Source organism: Rhinocladiella mackenziei, assembly GCF_000835555.1.
Source record: "Rhinocladiella mackenziei CBS 650.93 unplaced genomic scaffold supercont1.4, whole genome shotgun sequence".
Lineage (NCBI taxonomy): Eukaryota > Fungi > Ascomycota > Eurotiomycetes > Chaetothyriales > Herpotrichiellaceae > Rhinocladiella > Rhinocladiella mackenziei.
This window is the reverse complement of record NW_013550601.1, coordinates 1,532,160-1,552,146: the sequence shown is the minus strand read 5'-3', so window position 1 is coordinate 1,552,146 and position 19,987 is coordinate 1,532,160. Positions and strand designations below refer to the sequence as shown.

Genomic DNA, 19,987 nt, shown 5'->3' with positions numbered 1-19,987 from the left:
CTTCAAAATTGGCTGCTGTTACAGGTTCTGAAAAATAGATTGTTGTTCGGGATTGATTTCGGAGGGAACAAGCCTAGATAGATTGCACTTCGTTTGACCATAGTAATTCACAAACTCATTTCGTCCACATCAATTTCCTCCTCCAAGGACTTTTTGGGCCAGGCAATCCATTCATGCCACCGCTTCTCTAAGGCGTTCTCAACCGCGGTCATCATGGTAGAGCTCCATCCTTTATTCATCCAGTGTGGATGCTCAAATGGTCTGGTGAATGCGGCGTAATGTGCCAGGATGATTGAGCAATATGATGGTCATTGCCAATCAGGTCGATAAAGAGCGGCATCAAAGAAACCGGCCAGAGCCATATGCGACGCGCACGGACGAATGACGCATCGGCCATGCACGCAGCATGAGTAGTCCTAAGTGACTCGATAGCCAGAAGGCAAGACAACTGGACATTGATTGAGTCAAACGACGGACTCAACTCTCTCGCGAGGCTGTGTAGTTGCTCTATGCGGCTTTGAAAAGCACCCGTGCATGTCACCGGCACGGGAACTTCATGGTCGAAGAGCGGTGCCAATGGTCCGGCTTAGCTCCATGTCTCCATTGGCTTGAGTATGCAGATGCTCTTGATACCCTGAAGGAGCATAAAGGATTGCGCTATATCTTTAGGAACGACAGGCATTCCCGGTGCCTGCTGGCCAGTGATCGAGCACATACTAATAATGAAGACAAACGTGGCGAGAAACAAATATGGCTCACAGTTGCCCTCGTTGATGCCTTGCAGCTTTGTGGCAAATGGCCGCAGAGCGAGGCCCTGATATTGCGACGATATAAGGATGTACTCCTTATACAGGCCCGGCTGATTTTGTGCATAGTGAAGAGCAGACAACGCAAGCAGCCCATGCAGTAAGAAGTCCTATAATGCATAAGTTATTGTCAGTAGCATGCTGGTAGTAGAAGAAGCCATACGTGAGAGAAGGCTAGCTCTGGTACAACCTTCCTCCATACTGTAACCGTACATGGCTCATCTTCAAGGATGGGGCATAGACAGTATGGTAATGATGGAGTAAGCGCATGCTTTGCATCCAAGTCCCGAAGGCAGCAGTAGGTCCACCGTCGATGACATCGGGCCCAGCTGATGTCGACAAGTCCTGCTTAGTCGACACGTCCAAGTCAGCAGTTGCCGACTCGGTAAGCGAGGTAGGCTCCCGTATGTTTCTCCGATCCTGATCACCGGAGCTGCTTGAGACCGGAGGTGGCTGCTTGAAATTTTGGGTCAAGCTGCAAACTGCATCATCGCGAACGCAGTTGCCACAAGGGCGCCGCTCATCGCACTACCTTTGTGTCAGCATTATTTGGGTATTTCGGAAGCGATGCTTGGAGCTTGTCCACAACATCCACCTACCTTGACATGACGTGCCTTGCATCGGAGACAACCCTTTCGTGACTTGGTGTGACCGAGCTTTCCGGAAGGTGTTCGCATTACCATAACGAATCGGTTTGGCGGAGCGGTTCAGAAATTCCACTTTCTACTGTCCCATCAAGTGAGGCCACACTAGACGTGTTGGTATAAAAAGCTTTTGGGGATTTACCCAGCAGTAGGGCTATTTTGGTAGATCGACTTGACCTAGCAATCACATTCGAGGGGACAAATACGCCATATGTCAAGGCTCGCTAATAATGTTTCCCCTGGGCCAGACCCTTCTGCAGTAGCTCTTGGCACACATGACAGACCACGTGAACCACGTGAACCACGTGACCTTATCAGGCGTCCATAGCTGCCGGCAGCGACTATTCTGTACACCCCCTTTTATCTCAGCACTCACGACCCTCTGCTTAGTATGCCAAGACACTAATCGCCCCCACAGAGCGACCTTCGCAGAAAGGGTCTAGGTCAAAATCAGAACCGATTTATATGTGGTCAACACTACCGTAATACAATTAATCAAATGACCTATATAAAATTTCGGTAATTAAGTGAAATGACCAATTACTATCCATTAACATTCCACACGAGTTATCTCGACGTCAAAGGCTCCTCCGTTCACGCTCGGTTACGAACCATCCCGAGTAGTAGAGCTTTTCTAGGTAGTTTGCAGACTGGATCCGATGAAATACCACGACCCATCGGATCAAATCCATGGGCCATATCGACATCGAGGCTCGTTCGTTAACGCTCGGTTACGAACCATCTCGAGCGCGATCAGTCAGAGCTCGTCTAGGTGGTCCACAGATTGGATCCGATGAAATACCACGACTCGTCGGATCCAATCCGTGGACCATGTCGATATCGAATAGGGTGCCCACCCCCCGGCCACTTGGTCCACAGACTGGATCCGATGGGGGTAAGTCCGGAAAATATTTAATCCGACGGGTTGCGGCCCGGAAAATGTTTAATCCGTTGAGGATAGGTTTGCCCACGGGATTTCATCGGATCCAATCAGTGGACATCTATCGAGTAGGGTGCCCCCCGGCCACATGCTCCACGGATTGGATGAGTGGCTACGTGCCCACGTGACAACGCCAAGATACAGGCTTACATGATTGGCCAGCACGTCGCTCTTGGCGTCGCCACACAACGCCAAGCCCCAACTAGATGATTCCAAAATAAAAAAAAAAAGTCTATATATTTTATAATGCCAAAAATTGCTTCAAAATTGACACCAAATCGTGGTTGACCTATCAAGGACGTAACCGAGTGGTAAAACACTCGGCTTGCAGTCGAACCGATAGAATTGAGGGGCCTTACTAGTGTTCGATCATAGGTAAGGTAAGAGGGTTGTCCGGCCTAGCTCCATTGAGTTTCTAGGTGCCCTAGATGGGTAACGTAATGCTCCAGCCAGTGATTGTTGATGATGTCGTCTTGTTCATACCGTTGGGAGGTTACTGATTCTCGCTGATTCAAACTCTTCTTCAGTTGAACTTGTCTGGCTGAGGCTTTCACTGGCTGCGGCGCCCCATCTATAAGTTCGTTAGAGATGGACTATAGGAGGGGGGGCTTTTATTTTCTTAACATTTTTTTGTTGCGTATATATAAACCGCCTGCCTTACAGAAGACTTGCTTAATCTTACTACGATAGCGATTAGCTATAGTGAGAGAGGTGACAAGAGAATTTTTGAATTTTAGATTGATGTAGCCAAGTGCTTCGCGTTAAAGGTGGAGCGGGGGGCGCTGATTAGCTGTAGCATTATAGTCTAGGGAATTGCGTTGCTAGATATCTGATTGGCTACTCTCACTTACTAAGCATATCTACCTCTTGGCTGACGTCCGGCCTCAGGCAAAGAAAGGCCTTCAGCCTGACTGTTTGAGTCGACGGCTTGTTTGCCTGCCTGACTGAGAAGTCCTGTTGAACTGTGAGACAATATGGGGCAACGATTTCAGCGTGGCAATGGATGTTCAGCTGGACAAGGGTTTCGTCTACGAGCTGAACACGGAGACGCCGAAAGATGGCGACAATCTTTGTCTATATAAACATGTGAGGCAGGACCTCAACTTGATAGAGAACAGAGCACTCCTTCAACTCAAGTTGTACCACAAGTTCGACATATGCTAAAAAGAGGGACTCATGACGGCCGGCACGTGATTTCATAGTCCAACAAAGAGTGGCGCTCTGTGCTCCGTAAAGAGGGCCTGTTACAAAGGCAGTGAGGAGGATTGCTGCATTGCCACTCTCCACCTGTCATTACCAATTCCTCGGAAGGGGCTCAATAATGGTTCGTCTGTCGATGTATGCTTGCCTGCCAACTCTCGAATGAACTCCTGAATGGGAATGAGCAACTCTGTGCTTGCAGCTGGGCAAACTCCACGAGCTAGAGTCATCCTGTTCCATGTTATGGATCTTTTCCGAGCATAGATGCTGTCGAACAATGAGCAGTGCTCCTTACTGAGAAAGGGTTATCACCCTATGCCGGATATAGGGGAAGAATAGGAGTAGAAAAGGGGTCAACCAAGCATGTATTTATACTGGTAATCTGGCAGAACCAATTGCCCAAGAGAGAGAGCATTCAATACATCTCAATTTGCACCCCTAGTTTGACAGGTCCTGTTTGACACATAACATATTTTGAAAGGTGAAGCACGGGGATGCCCGATTGCTCTGGAGTACGAGTTTGGAGGCGCTGGAGCTAGATGGTTGCACAGGCCTCGTGACTATGGTGGCCTTCTTGCCCGGCTCCTTGCTGACCCAGAGCAACCATCAAAATGGGATGGAAATACATTTCACCTCGGATAAGGCAGAGGCTGCATTCACTACAAACTGGTTTGATCAACGAGCAAATATTTGATATGCCGCCATTCTGGGTTGAGGGTTGATCTCCCCAGGGTGGGAGTATCTCCTGGATAATGCTTCTAGAGCTTTTGCTGTTAAACAACCGTAGCCTGGAGCATGTGTCACTGATTTCGAATGGTGATGTTAATTGTGGAAGTACTCCCAGATACAAACGTAAACATACGCACTATTTTAACCATCAACCAGAAATTGCTCGTAGTTAAATTTCTTATCTGACAAGAAGTCTACCGGAAATCCGGTTCCAAGGAGAAAGGTCCCCCAGTCTGGTTGTTCAGAGGCCGAGTAAAGGTGTTCTGTTGATGGATTTGCTGCCGACCCACCTAGCTCAAGCGCTGGTGTGGTAGGAGCAAACACACAAGCTGAGGCATTCGCATGCCCGTCAGGTTCTTGTTCGGCCTATTTTTCTGCGTCCGATAAAGTGCTATGAAAGTTTCGTTGCTTTCTTCTCCGTAGGTCCGCGTTTTGCCACCAGCAGGTAGCCGACGTAATGCCGTCAGATATCTACATGCGAGAGAGCTTTGTAGGCAGCCATCCCGTAAAAAATTTCATTCCCCACTCGAGCATCTTGTCGTCCCGGATTCACCGAGTATATCAAGTTTTGACTTTTCAAGTGTCTGCAGGCACCGTAGAACGCCCATGGACGAAAATACATCTTTACGCTATCAGCTTCAGCCACAATTCTGGGGAATGCACTCACAGTGCAAATTGTACAGTAGAGAATTGATCAGTCGACGATGGTGTAGCGTATGGACCAGGTATATGGTCTCTCAGGCAGCAGCAACGCACTCACGGGAACAGATAACTGCAATAGCGCGCCAAAAGTCTTCCATTGGTTCATCACGACTAAAGAGCAGGAATGCTTGTCGATGGAGCATCATTCGAAGATTTAGGCCTCTATTATGATGGTCAGCATCCGCTCAGCTCGGAGATGAGTCTCATTATACCGTATTCGGAGAGTATTTCGTGACCGCTGAAGGCGGATATCTTCAGAAGGTGCTTGGCTGTGAGCGAGGTGTGGAGGGTGGTTTCGATTCCAGGCGGTCAGATCACCGTCAAGTCTCATTGTATGTGTCAGTATGAAAGATATGTCTTCAGCAATTAGATCATCTGAGCATTGGCGGTTCATTGTGGTGGGCCTGAGATGAAGATTTTGCAGAGTGCTTTCCATTATCATTGTAACACCCATCACGCCACGAATTCCCAGCCACTGCAAAGGTGGCAGGAAGGGGGCTGGGCGTTAGAAAGGAGGCAGGAAGATGAACGGATCGAAGGTATAAGAAGAGCCTTCGAACCCTTAGATAGACAGACAGGTTTCAGTACATTACTATTCCATACCCTACCTTGTGCACTTGTGATCCCTCTCACCACACCCCTCGTAACAGATCGATACCCTTCGTTGATATCGTTGTTACAATCATCGTCAATTTAATGGATTGAACGAAAAATTCGATGAACGAAGGTGGGCCAGGTGGCTGAATTGGTGCCTTGTCTTGGTCGACGAAATATAAGTCATCAACTGCCAGGGGAAATGTCACTTCCATCCCGTCATCTCTACGGATCGCAGGTGGCCGACCAAATTTGAAGCTGAGAGTTCGATCAAGGGCGAAGCAACCCCACCAAATCCGTTTCCTCATCTATTTCTCTATATTCCCTACGTTGAATCGCGCTGGATCCAGATGAAGCCCGATTCCATAGGCAATCCGAATCATCAAACCAACGAGGTTGCAGCACTTGTTCATCTCTGAAGCGCCTTGAAGATAGTAACACATCAGAAGGAGGGCTTGTACCATCTCCAGGTTGCCCGTTCGGAATAGACGATGGCTTTCGCGCGGGATACGAACCCTGTGGCCCAATTGTGGCTTTTCTCAACGCTTGCGATATCAGCAAATTCACGACCGAAAGCGAAGACGAGGTTGAGGAGCGCAAACCAAATCGGCCGCTCGCAACCGGAACTGTTCTCATTCCAGAGATGGTTCATGTGTGAAAGGGTAGAGCGGGTGCACATATTTGAAGTAAGCATGCATAAGCTTATTTGCTGTCGACCGCGGTGGCAAAAGGAACAACTCTTCCACGTCCCGCGACGAGTGCAGGCTTTCGTCACCATGACGGTCAAGCAGACCTTCCAGATGGGCGATCTCCCGGTGGGCTGGCATTGTGATTTTCCTCGTTATCGGCAGTACTCCTGCCATTTGTTACTTTCGACATGAACGTGAAAGTCGACGATCGCCAAAGTAGCCTTCATTGTCGTTTTGTGTCAGTGATTCAGGTGTCAATTCTCCTGCCGACCACTGAGGCCGGCCATCCAAAGTCACGCCGGTCCCTCCATCCTGAAGAGTGTACGTGGCATCAGGTCCAATTTGCGCGCTGGCATCCGCGTATCATTCCGGGATTCGTTGGGCTGGCCAGCCGTTGGTGAGTTTGATCTCAGGAGATAGTTGTCCACAGCCTGAGACGTCGGCCCTGCTGTTGAGCGTTGCAATTCGTTTCGCTATTGACCCAGAGAATCACAAGCTGAGGGTTGGATTGCCTCCAGCCGTGCACCCAAGTACCTTCGTAATCTAATCTCGGCCACACATTAGCAATCAAGCTTTCTGGTACCGTGTGGGGAGTTCGGGCTCTTTGAGAACAGCATCGGTTCCTGATACCGATGGCAAATATTGGCAGATGACCCCCGAGTTTTGCAGCTGTTGAACAAACGATAACCTATCGTTCATGGCAACCCTACTCGTTTTGTAACATTCACCCCCTGGCGTGCAACGCCATTGACAGGTAACAGCGCCAGCATACACCTCGTAGATGGGCTCTATCCCACACTCATTTGAAGAGCCCAGAGCGTTCAATACATCTCGAGTTGCACCCAGTTTGACAGCAGCAGCCACAAGTCGGGTGATGGCCATCACAGCGAATTTTTCGACGTTTACAAGCGGTACAAGCAGATCCTGCTGCCAGCCGACGTTTTGGAACTTGTTCAGACATTGTGCGATGAAAGTCCCAGCCCGCACTAGGTCAGGGTGTCGCGCCTCTTATAAGAAGGCGGAGAAAGAGTGCAGTTGGATCGATTGCGGGGTTTAGGGGAGCCCCGGGGGGGTTTATAGGCTGCAATCGCGAAATTTGGCCACGTCCGCATCGCCTTGCTTAGGTCCAACGCGGTATAGCCTGAACTTCGGGCTCCAAATTATGGACGCTGTGGAGGTAGTTCCTGAAAGCTACAACCGCTGGAGGCTAAAATTTACATGCTCACGGCTTCTGCTATCCGGTCCAGCCATGGGAACAAACGAGAGCTCTGGTATAGGTATCAGACAACTGCCAGCCCCGAAACCATAGGATTCCCGCCGGCACAAAGCAAATTTTGGCTACTACGATAGATCCTTCCGTGGTCTTCAGCCGGGCCCTAGAGACGAAGGCTGTGGAAAAGGAGATTATATTCATTTTTTTTGGCTCTTTTCCTTACTATGCAAAAGCAAAGAAACCAAATTGTCAGATGGGTGCAACTTGAGATCTATTGAATGCTCTATCTTTTCTCAACCGAATGGACAGCGAGAGTCCGTATATACTTGTCAACGCGTCGACCTAGCCACCCCCTTTTCCACAAACTGTCACAGTACTCCTAGCACAAAAACAATAGATAGGTTCGTTCGTACTACTTGCTGTTCACTTTTCAGACCATTTACAAGGGCAAACATTGCTTGACACAAATGCTGCCATAGAAATTATGATTTCCTATTCTTCACAGCCAACCGTCTCCCATAAACTTCAGAACACCTTTCCAAACATACATAAGCGCAGTAGAAAACCTAGCGTGATTCTGGCACATTCAAGGTCTATCATGCATATAGCCCCACGGGAAAGAAACGTAGGACTGATGGGTTTAGCTGCAGATGAAACCAATCTTGGATTCTTGTAGCCTGTAGCAATCGCTGTAGAAGCGTATGCGATGATGTTACTTAGTTGTGGCCTGGAGATCCTAGTCTCAATTTCCACTTCTATGAGTGGATTAAAGGACGTGGTGCAATGTTGGAAACTGACTTTTTATAAACAGGACCATCCCGCAATAGCACGGTTCTTGCAAATGAAGGATCTATGGAGTAAACGAAGCGATCCGCTAGGACGGCAAAGGACATCCACCGACCATGGATCGAATGCTAATCCCACGAAAAGCCAGAGCGTACTATTGTTGAAGTAGTGCGTACCTAGCAAAAGTGTGGCTGTCACAATATGCCTAGATACTATATCTGTGTATCGTGTATTGATAACATTTTTGCATGACTTGAAAGCCTTTACTCGAGACGGCATAGACGTCTAAATGTGGCCTCATACAACTATGGAACCTTCTTTTGCTAATTGCTGCGCCGTTCGGACTAGGTCTGAGGCTGAATTAGCAATCTATACAATCGTAATCAATGTTTTTCCGCATCGTGACACCATAGAATGTCATGGGATTTCGTGTCTTACAGAACATCTGGATTTTCACCACCTCGAGCTACTGCCCGAAACTTCTCGTCCCGATTCCTTTGCTCTGGACCATCTGGATAATGAAGGACAAGTCGAGTAGTAGAAGCATTATTCGAGGTCGATTCCGCACGTTTCTTTCGGGAGAGTTTATATGCTTTGAGCATTGTTGATATGCTTCGAGTAGCAGAGACGTTGTTCAAGGCAAGATTCAGGACAGCTGCATCTTCCACTGCTTGTGCGGACCCTGCGCAACGTATGGTAGCCTGTGTTCTGAAATCAGTAAATGCGGGTAAGTGGGGTGGTCTTGAAGACATGCATTGGATGATACACGTCGCCCCACGATTCCACGGAGCCGACGGTATCAGGATGGCAGAGAGCCTGCCCAAAGGGTCAGCAAATCATGGAGACAGAGTAGGGTGAGACGAATACGAGCAAGGGCGCAGATGGGGAAAAAAAAAAAAAAACGAAAACATACCATGTTTTATAAGTCATGATCGCGTATAGGGAATCCTTGGACATGACGACTCGGACCCAACCATCGTGTCGCAACCGGGGTCTTGACAAATTCGAGAGGTATCATTACTCGGAACGCAGCGTCTCCAGTGGGTCTGGCCTTGTCCGAGAGGCCAAGTCTCTGATAAAGCAGCCTTCTACATGTCGATTTCACACCTGCGCAATATCTCAGTCAGTTAACAGCCGCGAGCAAAAAGGGTGCATACCATCTGCTCCGACGATCAGGTCAGACACAAGAGTCGATCCGTCGCTCAAGGTCACCGATGGTGTATCCATATCAACATCCACCACTTTGCTATTGACTTTCAGAGTAACATTTGGTAGTGCGTATGCCCTCAGCGATACCATTCAAAATATCGGCGCGGTGTGCAGCGTACTGAGGTGCGCCATGCCGCCTTTCGACCTCTGGCATCCAAGCTGTCATGTCCAGAAATTCTCCGTTTTCCCATCGCCGGAGCTCAAGCCGATCGAGAGGCAGAGAGTCCTTTCTCACATACGGTTCCAGCTCCCAGCGCGCGAATAATCTGGTCAGATTCGGTGTCGCATTTATCCCTGCTGAGTAGAAACAGTCAGCAAGAGAGAAGAAATCAATGGCTGCATCGGCCGTCAAACCTCTTTGATGACTGTCGCAGCTTCAAGGACTTCCACTGCATGTCCAGGTCTGCCCAAAACATATGCCAATGAGATGCCAGCAAACCCAGCCCCAACTATGATGGTGTGTAACGGAGTCTGTTCTCGATGATAGAAACCATTAGGAGGACTGTTTATGTCAGCGCTGCCGTTGGCGAGACGATCTTTGGTGCCCTTCATATTATCCTTTTGCGTCTCTCTCTTCAGGCGAAGATCAGGGTTTAACAGTTCTGAATCAGCCTGGATTCAGATGTTACAGCGCCAGAGTACCTCGTATTTACCATCTTCTCGCGGAGGTCCTTCAGTAAATCGCCCGCGATAATGAGCCGTTCCTTGCGGTACCGGATCGGCTTTTTCTTTGCTCTATCATCCGATTATTGCTCTGGTAGTGTATGACTCCAAATGGATCGTTTTCCGATAAGCCGCTGAGCAGCCTTTCCGAGCCGTAATAGCACACCCGCGAACCGCATCTGCGGCAATACTGGGTCGTCTCGTTCTCCAGGACATTTCCGCGTATGCTTGCTTCCCACTACGCCCGGTTTTATCGGCTTCAAAGGCCAGGATCACAATGGTTAGTTGGAGAGACATCTATCCTAGCCTAACCTACGGCCAATGTGCTTGCCGTTCTCCTCTTTGTAGGTTTTACTTAAGAGCGGGTTGCGGTCGCACAACGTACCTTCTTGGTCATCGAAGTTTAGCGTGTCTTTTATGCCTTGTATTCATCAATGTACCTAATCGACATCTGTCAAACTGGGTGCAACTCGAGATGTATTGAATGCTCTGTTCTCTATCTACTTGTCGAGGTACTGAGGCTTCTTTTATAGATATGCGAATACTACATCGTTACGTAGAGCAACCATCAGCAACGTCGTCGTCTATGGAAACCTTTCACTAGTGTTTCAGCGGTGGGACCTATGCACAATAGCCCTTTATTCAACAGATCCCGATGAACATAGTCCTCTCAACGCCGGTCGCAGCAACGAACGGCACCAAGTTTTTGGACTGGTTATAACGGAAAATCCCCGACCCGTTTCTCCCATCGATCTCGGACTCAGAACATATATCTCAGGCTTGGTTCTGGAAAGAGATAGGGGAACGATTTTTAAGGCCAAGCGATATTCTCATTGCTGAATCCGGCACAGCGCAATTTAGCCTTCCAGATGTGAGCCTTCCGAGAGGCACTTCGTGCATAACACAAGTTTACTACGGAAGTATTGGCTATAGTGTTCCTGCGTGTCTTGGAGCTGCTATAGCCAAAATGAGCAAGGAACTGGCGGTCGAATCATACTCGTTGTGGGCGACGGCAGCCTGCAACTGACTGCGCAAGAGGTCGGCACGATGATAAAATGTGGGATAAGAAACATAATCATGTGAGTGCCAGAGCGTCTTGTTGAGAAGTGCCCTTGCTCAGACATACGCAGAATGATAATCAACAACGGTGGCTATACGATTGAACGTGCAATTCATGGAGCGGAGCAAAGTAAGACTCCGTTGGGTGCCCACAACACGGTGAGAACAGTGCTAATCCAGATCTGCAGCTTACAACGATATTGCGGTATGGTACCACAATACATGCTTGACTTTGGGTCAGAAAATGGTCAAGTTCAGAGCAAGCAAGTCAGATCCAAGGCCGAATTTAGACAAGTGTATACTTCAGTGGACTACTTGAATCCAACTTCAATTCAGGTATGTTATTTATGCCCTGCTTGCCCACGTATTCACTAAGTATTGTCTAAGGTGTTGGAAGTTTTGGTGGAGAGGATGGACGTTCCATGGGGACTGAAAGCTCAAATTGAGATCGTGGAAGCGAATAAAACTAGGCCCAATGATGACCATGATCGAACGACTCTTACGGTTTCGTAAGGGAGTATCATGGCTTTGACAAGGCTCATCGTGCATAATAAAAGACTCGTCGGCATGTCGGCAGTATCTCAGGCCACTGACAAAGTATGAATCAGAGCCCAAGAAATGGCGCTGGCGCTTCAGCTCCTAGACAGGGGGTCATTCCAGGATCTCCTTTCTCCATTGCCGCCCGATATGCCGGTCGTTGTCCTACTCGCTGTAGCCATGCTAGAATCCCATCATATCCAGTCAAGTCCATCGGGTAGAACAATCTCATCGTGCTCAATGAAAATACGCTCATGATATCGGCCGCTGTAAACTCCTCGCCCGCCAACCAGGGTACCTGGGTCAGCCGATCGTTGACCATGTCCAAAATCAACTTCAGACGTGCGTCAACGTTCTTCTGCGCGGCGTTGTCAGGACCCAACTTCAATGCGCGAAAGTTGGTGCTTCTGAGCATGCACGGCTGCAGATTTCCGTTGGACAGATGGAACCAGTACAGGTAGTCGGCGTAGTCTTTATGAGACGGAGGCAGGGCCAGTCGTCCACCACCATGTTTGTGAATGATGTATTCCACAATTGCGCCACTCTCTGCCAGCGTCAGTGGCTTGGATGCGCCGAACGTGACGTCCGTGATGACCGGAGCCGCACCCAGCGGTGTCAGCGCCACGAGCTCCGGTGGAGAGAAGAGGGGGTTGCGTTGGTAGAGTTTAAGCTCGTAGGGAATTCCAAGTTCCTCGCACAGCCAAACGATGCGCTCACTTTGGCTGCGCTGCAAATGGTGCACGGTAAGCATGTCGCCAAGTAGAGAAAATTGGTTTAAGGGTTGTGCACTTTGTTGTATTAATCGTACAGAATATATTCACAAGAATCCGTTTTAGCTCTGGAAGGAAGTAAAGACGGGATGAGAAGCTGACGGTGCTTATATGATGTTTGCATTAGAACGAGTTGTAGTTGCAAAATTGCAAATGGAATGTGGATCCGACGCACATCGAGGGCATACATTGTAAACCTTTGGATTGGTCCGTATGTATGTAAACGAGTCCCGCCTTCGGAACCGTGCTGCAGCGTAATTACGATGGAAGGGGCCGAGATTTTGGGCTTCGGATTTCGGAGGTTACAATACGATAACTAGCACCGATCATCTGAACTAACATTTATAACCATGTTGCAACGATTAATATCCCTCAAAGCCAGTCACGGGAACTACTTCATTGAGCCTTTCCATCTAGATTCCTAGCCCGGTACCCTTCCGAAGTTGCTGCCTAGCCGCAATTATCATTATTTCCCCGTTATGACTTCGAGGTGACGTCTGCGAGCTTCAAGTTATTGGGCTGCTGGCACCGGACCAAATGGGGCCGGGCCCACCGCTAACAGACCTATGCTTTTATTTCGCTACAGCTGCAGTCTCTCGGCCGTTAACACAATGTTGACGAGTAAGCCTAGAGAAGAGATGAATTCTACCTAACAAGAGGGCAAGCCCTGTGTGTGGATTTCTGCCAAGGATTCTTAGCTTATGCTAGACTGTATTCGTTTACAGAGCATATATAAGTAAAGCGGCCACCCCCAGCGAATAGTTCTAGTTAGCTCGTACATTCTCTTTCCGCTGCTACCACAACATGTGACGACGGCGATGGTGTATTAACGGTGATATGCCTCGATACGTTTGGACAAGGCAGATTTTGTCCAGATTTGAGCTTCTCAACGGCGAGACGGAGGCGCTCGCATACTTTCAGTGAGATTGCCACTGCGGTCTCGCAGAAAGTGTGGTACTTCTCATTAAGTTTGATTTCCCCGTCCCCCGCCAAGATTGATTCGACCAGCTCTGCTAATATGGCCTATTTTTCCATTTGCACCTCATCCGAGCCTCTTAGAGCAAGTTCATGAGTCATGTTTTGGTGATTGGCGATTGCAATTATGCTAACACATATGTATGCGTCGGTTGAGAAAGCCCTCCGAAGTATAGATGAAGAAGGCCTTGGTTGAGACTTTTCAAAGTTCGATGAACTAAATATTCGTCGTGTTCTATGGTTAGAGCCTTGTTCGGGTGCGGAGGGGGGGTCAGTCGGTTCGTCTGGCTAGGGGGTGGCGTTTGGCCCAGGGCCGTCCTGGCTGGTTTTACGACGGCCTGGTGAGGGGCGTAGGCTGTTCGGCTTCACGACCTTGTCCCATCCCCTTTAGGTAAAGCAGTTCCCGGTCTTGCTGGAAGAGCCTCGTGCTTGAAGAGAGGAGAAAATGTTAAGGTTCTTTACCAACCGTCACAACCTTCGTATTGATTTCGAGCCTAGATAGGTAAAACGTGGCTTCATCATTCCCTCACCGGGAGAGAAATCTCGGCCAGCTCCAGATATTGCATCAATTGCTCAAGAGCAAGAGCTGCTTGGAGCTGTTTTCCTGGTAATTGGCGCTGGAAAGACGACATTCGTCAATCATATCACAAGATCTAGCTTTGTCATTAACTTTGCCATTAGAAGCGATACGAGGGCTTGCACCACCTCGTCTCCCTATTCCACTGTGTCGAGGCATCCTTCGTTGATATACCGGTGTTTGAAGATCCTGGAAAAAATCAGACGGTAAAGTCTTGGCCGACATTAGAGACAACCTGTGCGAAAAGAAGATAGCTCTGGAGCATTATATTTCCACTTGATGGCCATGGAGAAAATGTACTGTTCAGGGCCGAACACCTTCAAGGGAAACCGCCGAGGACAGGGAAGGCCAACTTATGGGGAATCCGTGGAACTTGATGCGTGCGGCCGAGGGCATGCGTCTCCTGTCTCCTCAAATGACTCCACCTCGCGCACAAAATGGCTGTAGAAGACTTCGCTGCGCAACCGGATTTCATGAAGCTATGGAGGCAAATGGCAACCGAGTTTGAACATCAGCCCCTCTCCCGGACAGAGTCCGCACAGCGTGTCTTGGATAATCGACAGAAGTGTGTGAAAGCCGAGGAGGGCATGATTCGGAAGACCACAGCGTAAGTGGAAGCAGACCGGTTCCCTCCAAAGATGCAGGATGCAATGATGAAGTTAATCCGCGAGTCGCAAGTCCGATTGCGGAAACACAAAGAAGCCGCCAAGGAGATAGAGAAGACACGGACGTGGGGTGAGTTCTTGTCGTTGCTGCCATCTTATTTCTCACGACCATTGATCTTTCTTTAAGGCTTCGGTTTGATGTTGTTTTCAATGAGCTGTTCCATACCAAGAAGTCTCCGGGCCATCTTTTCCTCTCAGATTACTATAGTGGGCCGCACTTTCCTCGGATCTCGCCTTTGTTTCATGCTCATCTTCAACTTCAACCTTGAAATCGATTGTGTGCATAATGATATCGTCGGTGAGTCCTCGAACACTTTCACTGCGCTCGACCTTAACCTTGGCTGGCTCACTGGCCGGAAAGCCTCTTGCCGACCTCGCTGATACATTGCCCTGGGCCGGGTTCTCTGACCCTTGCTTCCCACTTGTGTAACCCGATCCGGATCCGGAATATCCTTTGGCCCTACTCTCTTCAAAGGCAACCGTCACTTCAGCGGCAAATGCGCCAGATCGAAATTGGTCGAGGAATCGTTTGATGCTCGGAATCGATGCTGAGATGATGGAGAAGTTGACCATCAGCTGGAAGTAGATTGAGGGGACGACACCCAGCCAAGTCTGGTCGGGGGGCGAGGAGTGAAAGAAATCGTACATCGCAACCATCCCAAGAATGGTCATGACGGGTACGCTATGACAGTTAGTCGAGATAGAAGACCAAGCTATGACTGCTTCTGAATTAAACACTTACATGACTCTACAAGCAAAGAGTGCGGAGACGGTCCATCGCTGTTTGTTTGTAATTTGCACCTTGGACATCAAGATTGCTGGCAAAGCGATGATGACAAGATCGGTCAAGATGTTGATGACTCCCAATCCGAGAACCAACGCGTATTGATTGATACATCTTTCGGGGCCGAAGTCCCAGGGAGCGGGCAAAGAACACTGAAAGGCTAGGGCGACGATTCCGGCGACGATCCACAAAGCATTAAGAATCTGCAAACCGTGGCATGCGCGGAGGACGCTCACATGGGGTCTCAGCGCCGCAACGGTTTGGATTGCAGAAGCTTTGGCGAGGCCAGTGGCTGCCATGAGTCCAAGTTGGGATGCATAGAAACTCTGCTTCCAGTAAGTCCTGGTCTAGGGATCTTGACGGCTCCACACAAAGTACCTTGCTATATTCCACATACGAGTCAATCGAGACATCTTTGGCATGCTTGCCTAAACCGCGATTGCAGGCCACGGTGAGGGATATTGTTTGGGCGACTGCTAATATCTAATTTGTTGTTAGCCAAGGTCGAATCGCAAAGAGCGTCGGTGGAAGAACGAACCGTGGAAGCGGTTATCAGCCAGTCGTCCACGGACACCTTCCCAGTGATCCTGTATCTCCAAATCAGGCGCACGCCCGTCACCAATAAGGAGACTAGGATCATAATGTAACTCGTAGCAAGCAGCCAGGCAGCATGGTTGTCCGAGGATACCTGGGAGAATGGAGCAGACAAGTGATCCAAATCCGACATGATATGTTGGAGCGAAAGTCATCAAATCTGGGGATACGGCGGGGGGTGGGGGGTTGGCACCAAGGTGAAAAAGGAAGCTATGAAGTCGGCGAGAGCTCCTTTCTTCTCTTTCTTCTGCCAAAATTCGCCTTGTCGACCTTTTTATCCAGCTGAAATAATCTCCCACCACCCAGATAGTGACTGCTGCAGGGTATGCGAGATAGGCAAAATGTCACAAAAAGCTGAAGTAGGATGCGCAAGCCCGGGGACCTCCCAGGTCAGCTCCAAGCTCATAACCCATGCAAAGCCTAGACGCCAAAGAGCAGGATTGAGTGTGTGCAAGGGTGGCATCGAGAGGGCGCGGCTGAGAGTGGGCCTCGTTTCGCTCCCCATTGTTCTGTTGTCAGTCTGGCCGCAGGAGGTTTGTGTTGTCAACAGGATGTGCCTTGTCGAGTCTCAAACTCCAGAGGATCGGAGCAGGGTCGGCCATGGACTGTCAAGCTCTTGTTCCTATTGTTCACGAAGCAAAGAGAATATGACGTGGTCATGCGGTGCAGGAGGTGGAGGATTGGTGGGTCTGTCCGGACAGGGATAATACGAGAGTGTGTGTAGAGCGGATATATGATAGCTTTGCCTCTCTGCGTTGCTCCTGTACTTCAAGAATGGTTTCCTGCAATAACAAATGGACTTACTACCTACTCCATACTGAATGACATAATCGTATCCATTTTCGGTGGAGAGTGTATTATGCTACAGAGAGGCGGGATGATTTGTCAATGGGAGTCGAGAGGAGCCCCCGCCGGCACGGACGGGATCAAAAGCCTTCCCGCGACAATCCCCTCATTATCTTCCTCTTTCCTGGGAGGATCGGCGCCTGGGGCTGTTCCATTGGGTGCCTCCCTATGGACCCCAGACTAGTGGATGCCCCAAATTCGACCCACCGAAAGTTTAATGCGCAGTTTGTCGTCCTCCATTATCTTCCAAGGTGCGCTCTGATGCACCATGATCCATGCAATCACCTATTGCCATTACTCCAAAGCCTTCCCTGCAGACGAACCTCGTCTTGTCTCCATCCATCATCATTTGATCTGGATTGATAGCTGCTTTCCAATCGAGGTGACTGCCCACCAACACAGAGTTCCCCGCCGTAAGTCGGCGCCTCTGCCGGCCTGCGAACATCTTCTACTCTTTCTACCCCTTCTACCATTTTGAATTTGGTCTCTAGCAGGGGCCCTTGAGAGGTTGTGCTCTCACTTAAGACCTGGCCTGCTGATGATATTCTCCATGTCCTCTTTCTCGCGTCAGTCGACTTTACCGAAAATCTTTTGAGTGATTGAATCGATCTCTAAATCTCCAGCATGGATGACTCCAAGTTGAATGATGCTTCAGTTCAGACCGCGATAGCGGAGGATAAGTATCACAGAGGCCATGCAAATGCAGCACAAGCGTACTATAGCACGCGGCGAGGTCCTCAGCTATCCGAACAGACGAGAGTCAGGGTACGAAAAAACGGTTCCCTCCCCCCGATGTTGAAAATACCTAAATTATTCGCAGAGAATTTTCAGCTTTGCACAAATCTTCTTTTTTGCGCTGACTTATATGTCTAGCTGGGAAGTTATGTGCTCGTACGTCGAACCGAAAGAGCTCCTTCGCCAAAAGCGCAACCGTTAACATCAAACAATTTGATAGTAATGTTGTTTACGTGCTCTACAACGGCGGACCCCAGACTCTGGCATGGGGTATCATCATCATTGCTGCCGGCGCACTTGCGCAATCTGCTTCTCTCGCCGAAATGGCCTCGATTCAACCCATCGCCGGTGCACAATACCATTGGACTGCCTTCCTCGCGCCCCAAAAGCAGAGACGCTTCATCACTTGGTTACAAGGCTGGACGACTTGGTTTTCTTGGATTTCTCTTCTTTGTGGTGTTGCCAACGTCACGGCATATATCCTCCAGGGAATTGTGGTTAACAACTATCCTACCTACACTCCCGAGCGCTGGCATTTAACCCTGTATATCTTCGCTATGTTGATCATTGAGGGTCTGATGAATATGTACACCTTTTGGTTGATTCCGTGGATTGAACTGGTGGCCGGTATATTACACATTATCCTGTTCATTATATTTACGGTGGTTCTCGTCACGATGGCACCGAGACACAATGCGCATTTCGTCTTCCTCGAGAGCGGAACCGCCTCGGGCTGGTCAAATAGCTATGTCGCATGGAATCTTGGTCTCCTCACACCTACATGGGGTTTCGTCGGTGGGTCTCCCTGATGTAGAATATGCAATATATATATTATGGCTGACATTTCTGCAGGCTTCGACGGTGCAGTCCATATGAGTGAAGAAGTTAGAAAGGCACGACATGCCGTCCCAAGAGCAATGTTCTGGACTATTGCCATTAACGCGGTACTCGCATATGCCATGTGCATCATCATTCTCTTTACCATGGGCGACTTGGATGACTTGCTGAGCGCCTCCTACCCTATCATGACGATCTTGATCAATGCCACCGGATCCCTAAGCGCCGCCACCGCTATGTGCTGTGGCTTGCTGATCATTTCGCTATCTGTCAACCTGGCCAGTATTGCATCGGTCTCTCGACTAACATGGGCCTGGTCTCGTGATGGTGCTCTGCCATCATATTTCTCCTATGTAAGTAAATGCATTCATCATTTTCAAGTACCCGATCCTGCGCGATATCTAATTTGCCTCACAGATCAACCCCAAATACCGAGTCCCGTTGCGAGCTCTATGGCTGCCTACATTCATGACCATGCTTCTAGCTCTGCTCAATATCGTCAGTACCGCCGCATTCGGTGCTTTCATTGCTCTCAGCTCTATGGCTCTGTTCACATCCTACATCATTGCGATATCATGTCTCCTTTATGCTCGACTCAAGGGCACAGTGGCAATGGGAGGATGGAACCTTGGTCGCTGGGGTGTCCCTGTCAACATTTTTGCAATCATTTACTCGGCCTACATCTTCGTCTTCCTGCCGTTCCCCAATTATCTGCCGGTCACGGCCCAGAACATGAATTATGCGCTCCCGATTTGGGCGTTTACGGTTTTATTTGCGTTGATTTCTTGGTTTGCTTGGGGAAAGAAGAAGTGGCCAGGATTGAATGAAGAAGTGGTCAGCATTGTTCTGATGGACAGCGACAAGGCTACGAAGGATTAGTTGAGTCGGATTATCATGGTCCGTCAGAATGAAGAGAGGGAGCGCGCGCATAGTCACTACAGGAATAGCTTTGGCGAAAGTTGGGAATAATCCGCAAGTCATGATCAGTTTGTTTAAAGCGGCACGGTCGAGGGCATATACGAGTAAAAATTCCCGCCGCCACAAAGATATCTTTGATCCAAAATGCACATATGGGTGACCCTGTTTAGCAAAGAGCAGAGAGGATAACACTGAAACAATCAACGGTCTTCGACGGAATGGATCATGAACAATGAGGATAGAACTCTCTTCCACTCAGACTGAAAGCCTTATGTAGATAGTACTCAGGAGGCCGCATTAGTTGCAGGCCGTGTTGCGCGTTGAATGCCGCCAGGTCCCGTCATGCACACCGTTGCTTCGCCCATATTGCTTGTGTGGTCTATGTGAAATCCGTCCACTCTGTAGCCGAGGCGTCAACATCGGAGAGAAAGAATTGACGACAAAGAGAAATAATATCGGCTCGAGCTTATTATGGAGAGAAAGAAGTAGCCGCTCGGTCTATTTAGTGACTGAGT

The 19,987-nt window shown here is 49.1% G+C and overlaps 7 protein-coding genes across 7 annotated transcripts; 2 read left to right on the top strand and 5 right to left on the bottom strand.

The window, feature by feature from the left end:
• Positions 1-586: 586 nt before the first annotated feature.
• Positions 587-1,489, bottom strand: Z518_05701 (uncharacterized protein; the record flags this gene model as incomplete). Its single annotated transcript, XM_013416512.1, has 3 exons — positions 587-916; positions 1,020-1,334; positions 1,406-1,489. The coding sequence occupies 3 exons, from the start codon at positions 1,487-1,489 to the stop codon at positions 587-589; spliced, it is 729 nt and encodes a 242-aa protein (XP_013271966.1).
• A 7,248-nt stretch (positions 1,490-8,737) lies between these two features.
• Positions 8,738-9,602, bottom strand: Z518_05700 (uncharacterized protein; the record flags this gene model as incomplete). The annotated part of the gene is made up of 3 exons (XM_013416511.1): positions 8,738-9,119; positions 9,278-9,410; positions 9,461-9,602. 3 exons carry the CDS (start codon positions 9,600-9,602, stop codon positions 8,738-8,740), a joined length of 657 nt encoding a protein of 218 aa, XP_013271965.1.
• Positions 9,603-9,860: 258 nt separating this feature from the next.
• On the bottom strand, positions 9,861-10,064 carry Z518_05699 (uncharacterized protein; the record flags this gene model as incomplete). The annotated part of the gene is made up of 1 exon (XM_013416510.1): positions 9,861-10,064. One exon carries the CDS (start codon positions 10,062-10,064, stop codon positions 9,861-9,863), a length of 204 nt encoding a protein of 67 aa, XP_013271964.1.
• Positions 10,065-11,306: 1,242 nt separating this feature from the next.
• On the top strand, positions 11,307-11,747 carry Z518_05698 (uncharacterized protein; the record flags this gene model as incomplete). Its single annotated transcript, XM_013416509.1, has 3 exons — positions 11,307-11,393; positions 11,415-11,570; positions 11,622-11,747. 3 exons carry the CDS (start codon positions 11,307-11,309, stop codon positions 11,745-11,747), a joined length of 369 nt encoding a protein of 122 aa, XP_013271963.1.
• Positions 11,748-11,838: 91 nt separating this feature from the next.
• On the bottom strand, positions 11,839-12,522 carry Z518_05697 (uncharacterized protein; the record flags this gene model as incomplete). Its single annotated transcript, XM_013416508.1, has 1 exon — positions 11,839-12,522. The coding sequence occupies one exon, from the start codon at positions 12,520-12,522 to the stop codon at positions 11,839-11,841; it is 684 nt and encodes a 227-aa protein (XP_013271962.1).
• A 2,383-nt stretch (positions 12,523-14,905) lies between these two features.
• Positions 14,906-16,269, bottom strand: Z518_05696 (uncharacterized protein; the record flags this gene model as incomplete). The annotated part of the gene is made up of 4 exons (XM_013416507.1): positions 14,906-15,440; positions 15,501-15,868; positions 15,921-16,025; positions 16,081-16,269. 4 exons carry the CDS (start codon positions 16,267-16,269, stop codon positions 14,906-14,908), a joined length of 1,197 nt encoding a protein of 398 aa, XP_013271961.1.
• A 1,337-nt stretch (positions 16,270-17,606) lies between these two features.
• Z518_05695 (uncharacterized protein) lies at positions 17,607-19,433 on the top strand (the record flags this gene model as incomplete). The annotated part of the gene is made up of 5 exons (XM_013416506.1): positions 17,607-17,747; positions 17,803-17,873; positions 17,938-18,512; positions 18,570-18,907; positions 18,972-19,433. The coding sequence occupies 5 exons, from the start codon at positions 17,607-17,609 to the stop codon at positions 19,431-19,433; spliced, it is 1,587 nt and encodes a 528-aa protein (XP_013271960.1).
• Between the last annotated feature and the right edge of the window lie 554 nt (positions 19,434-19,987).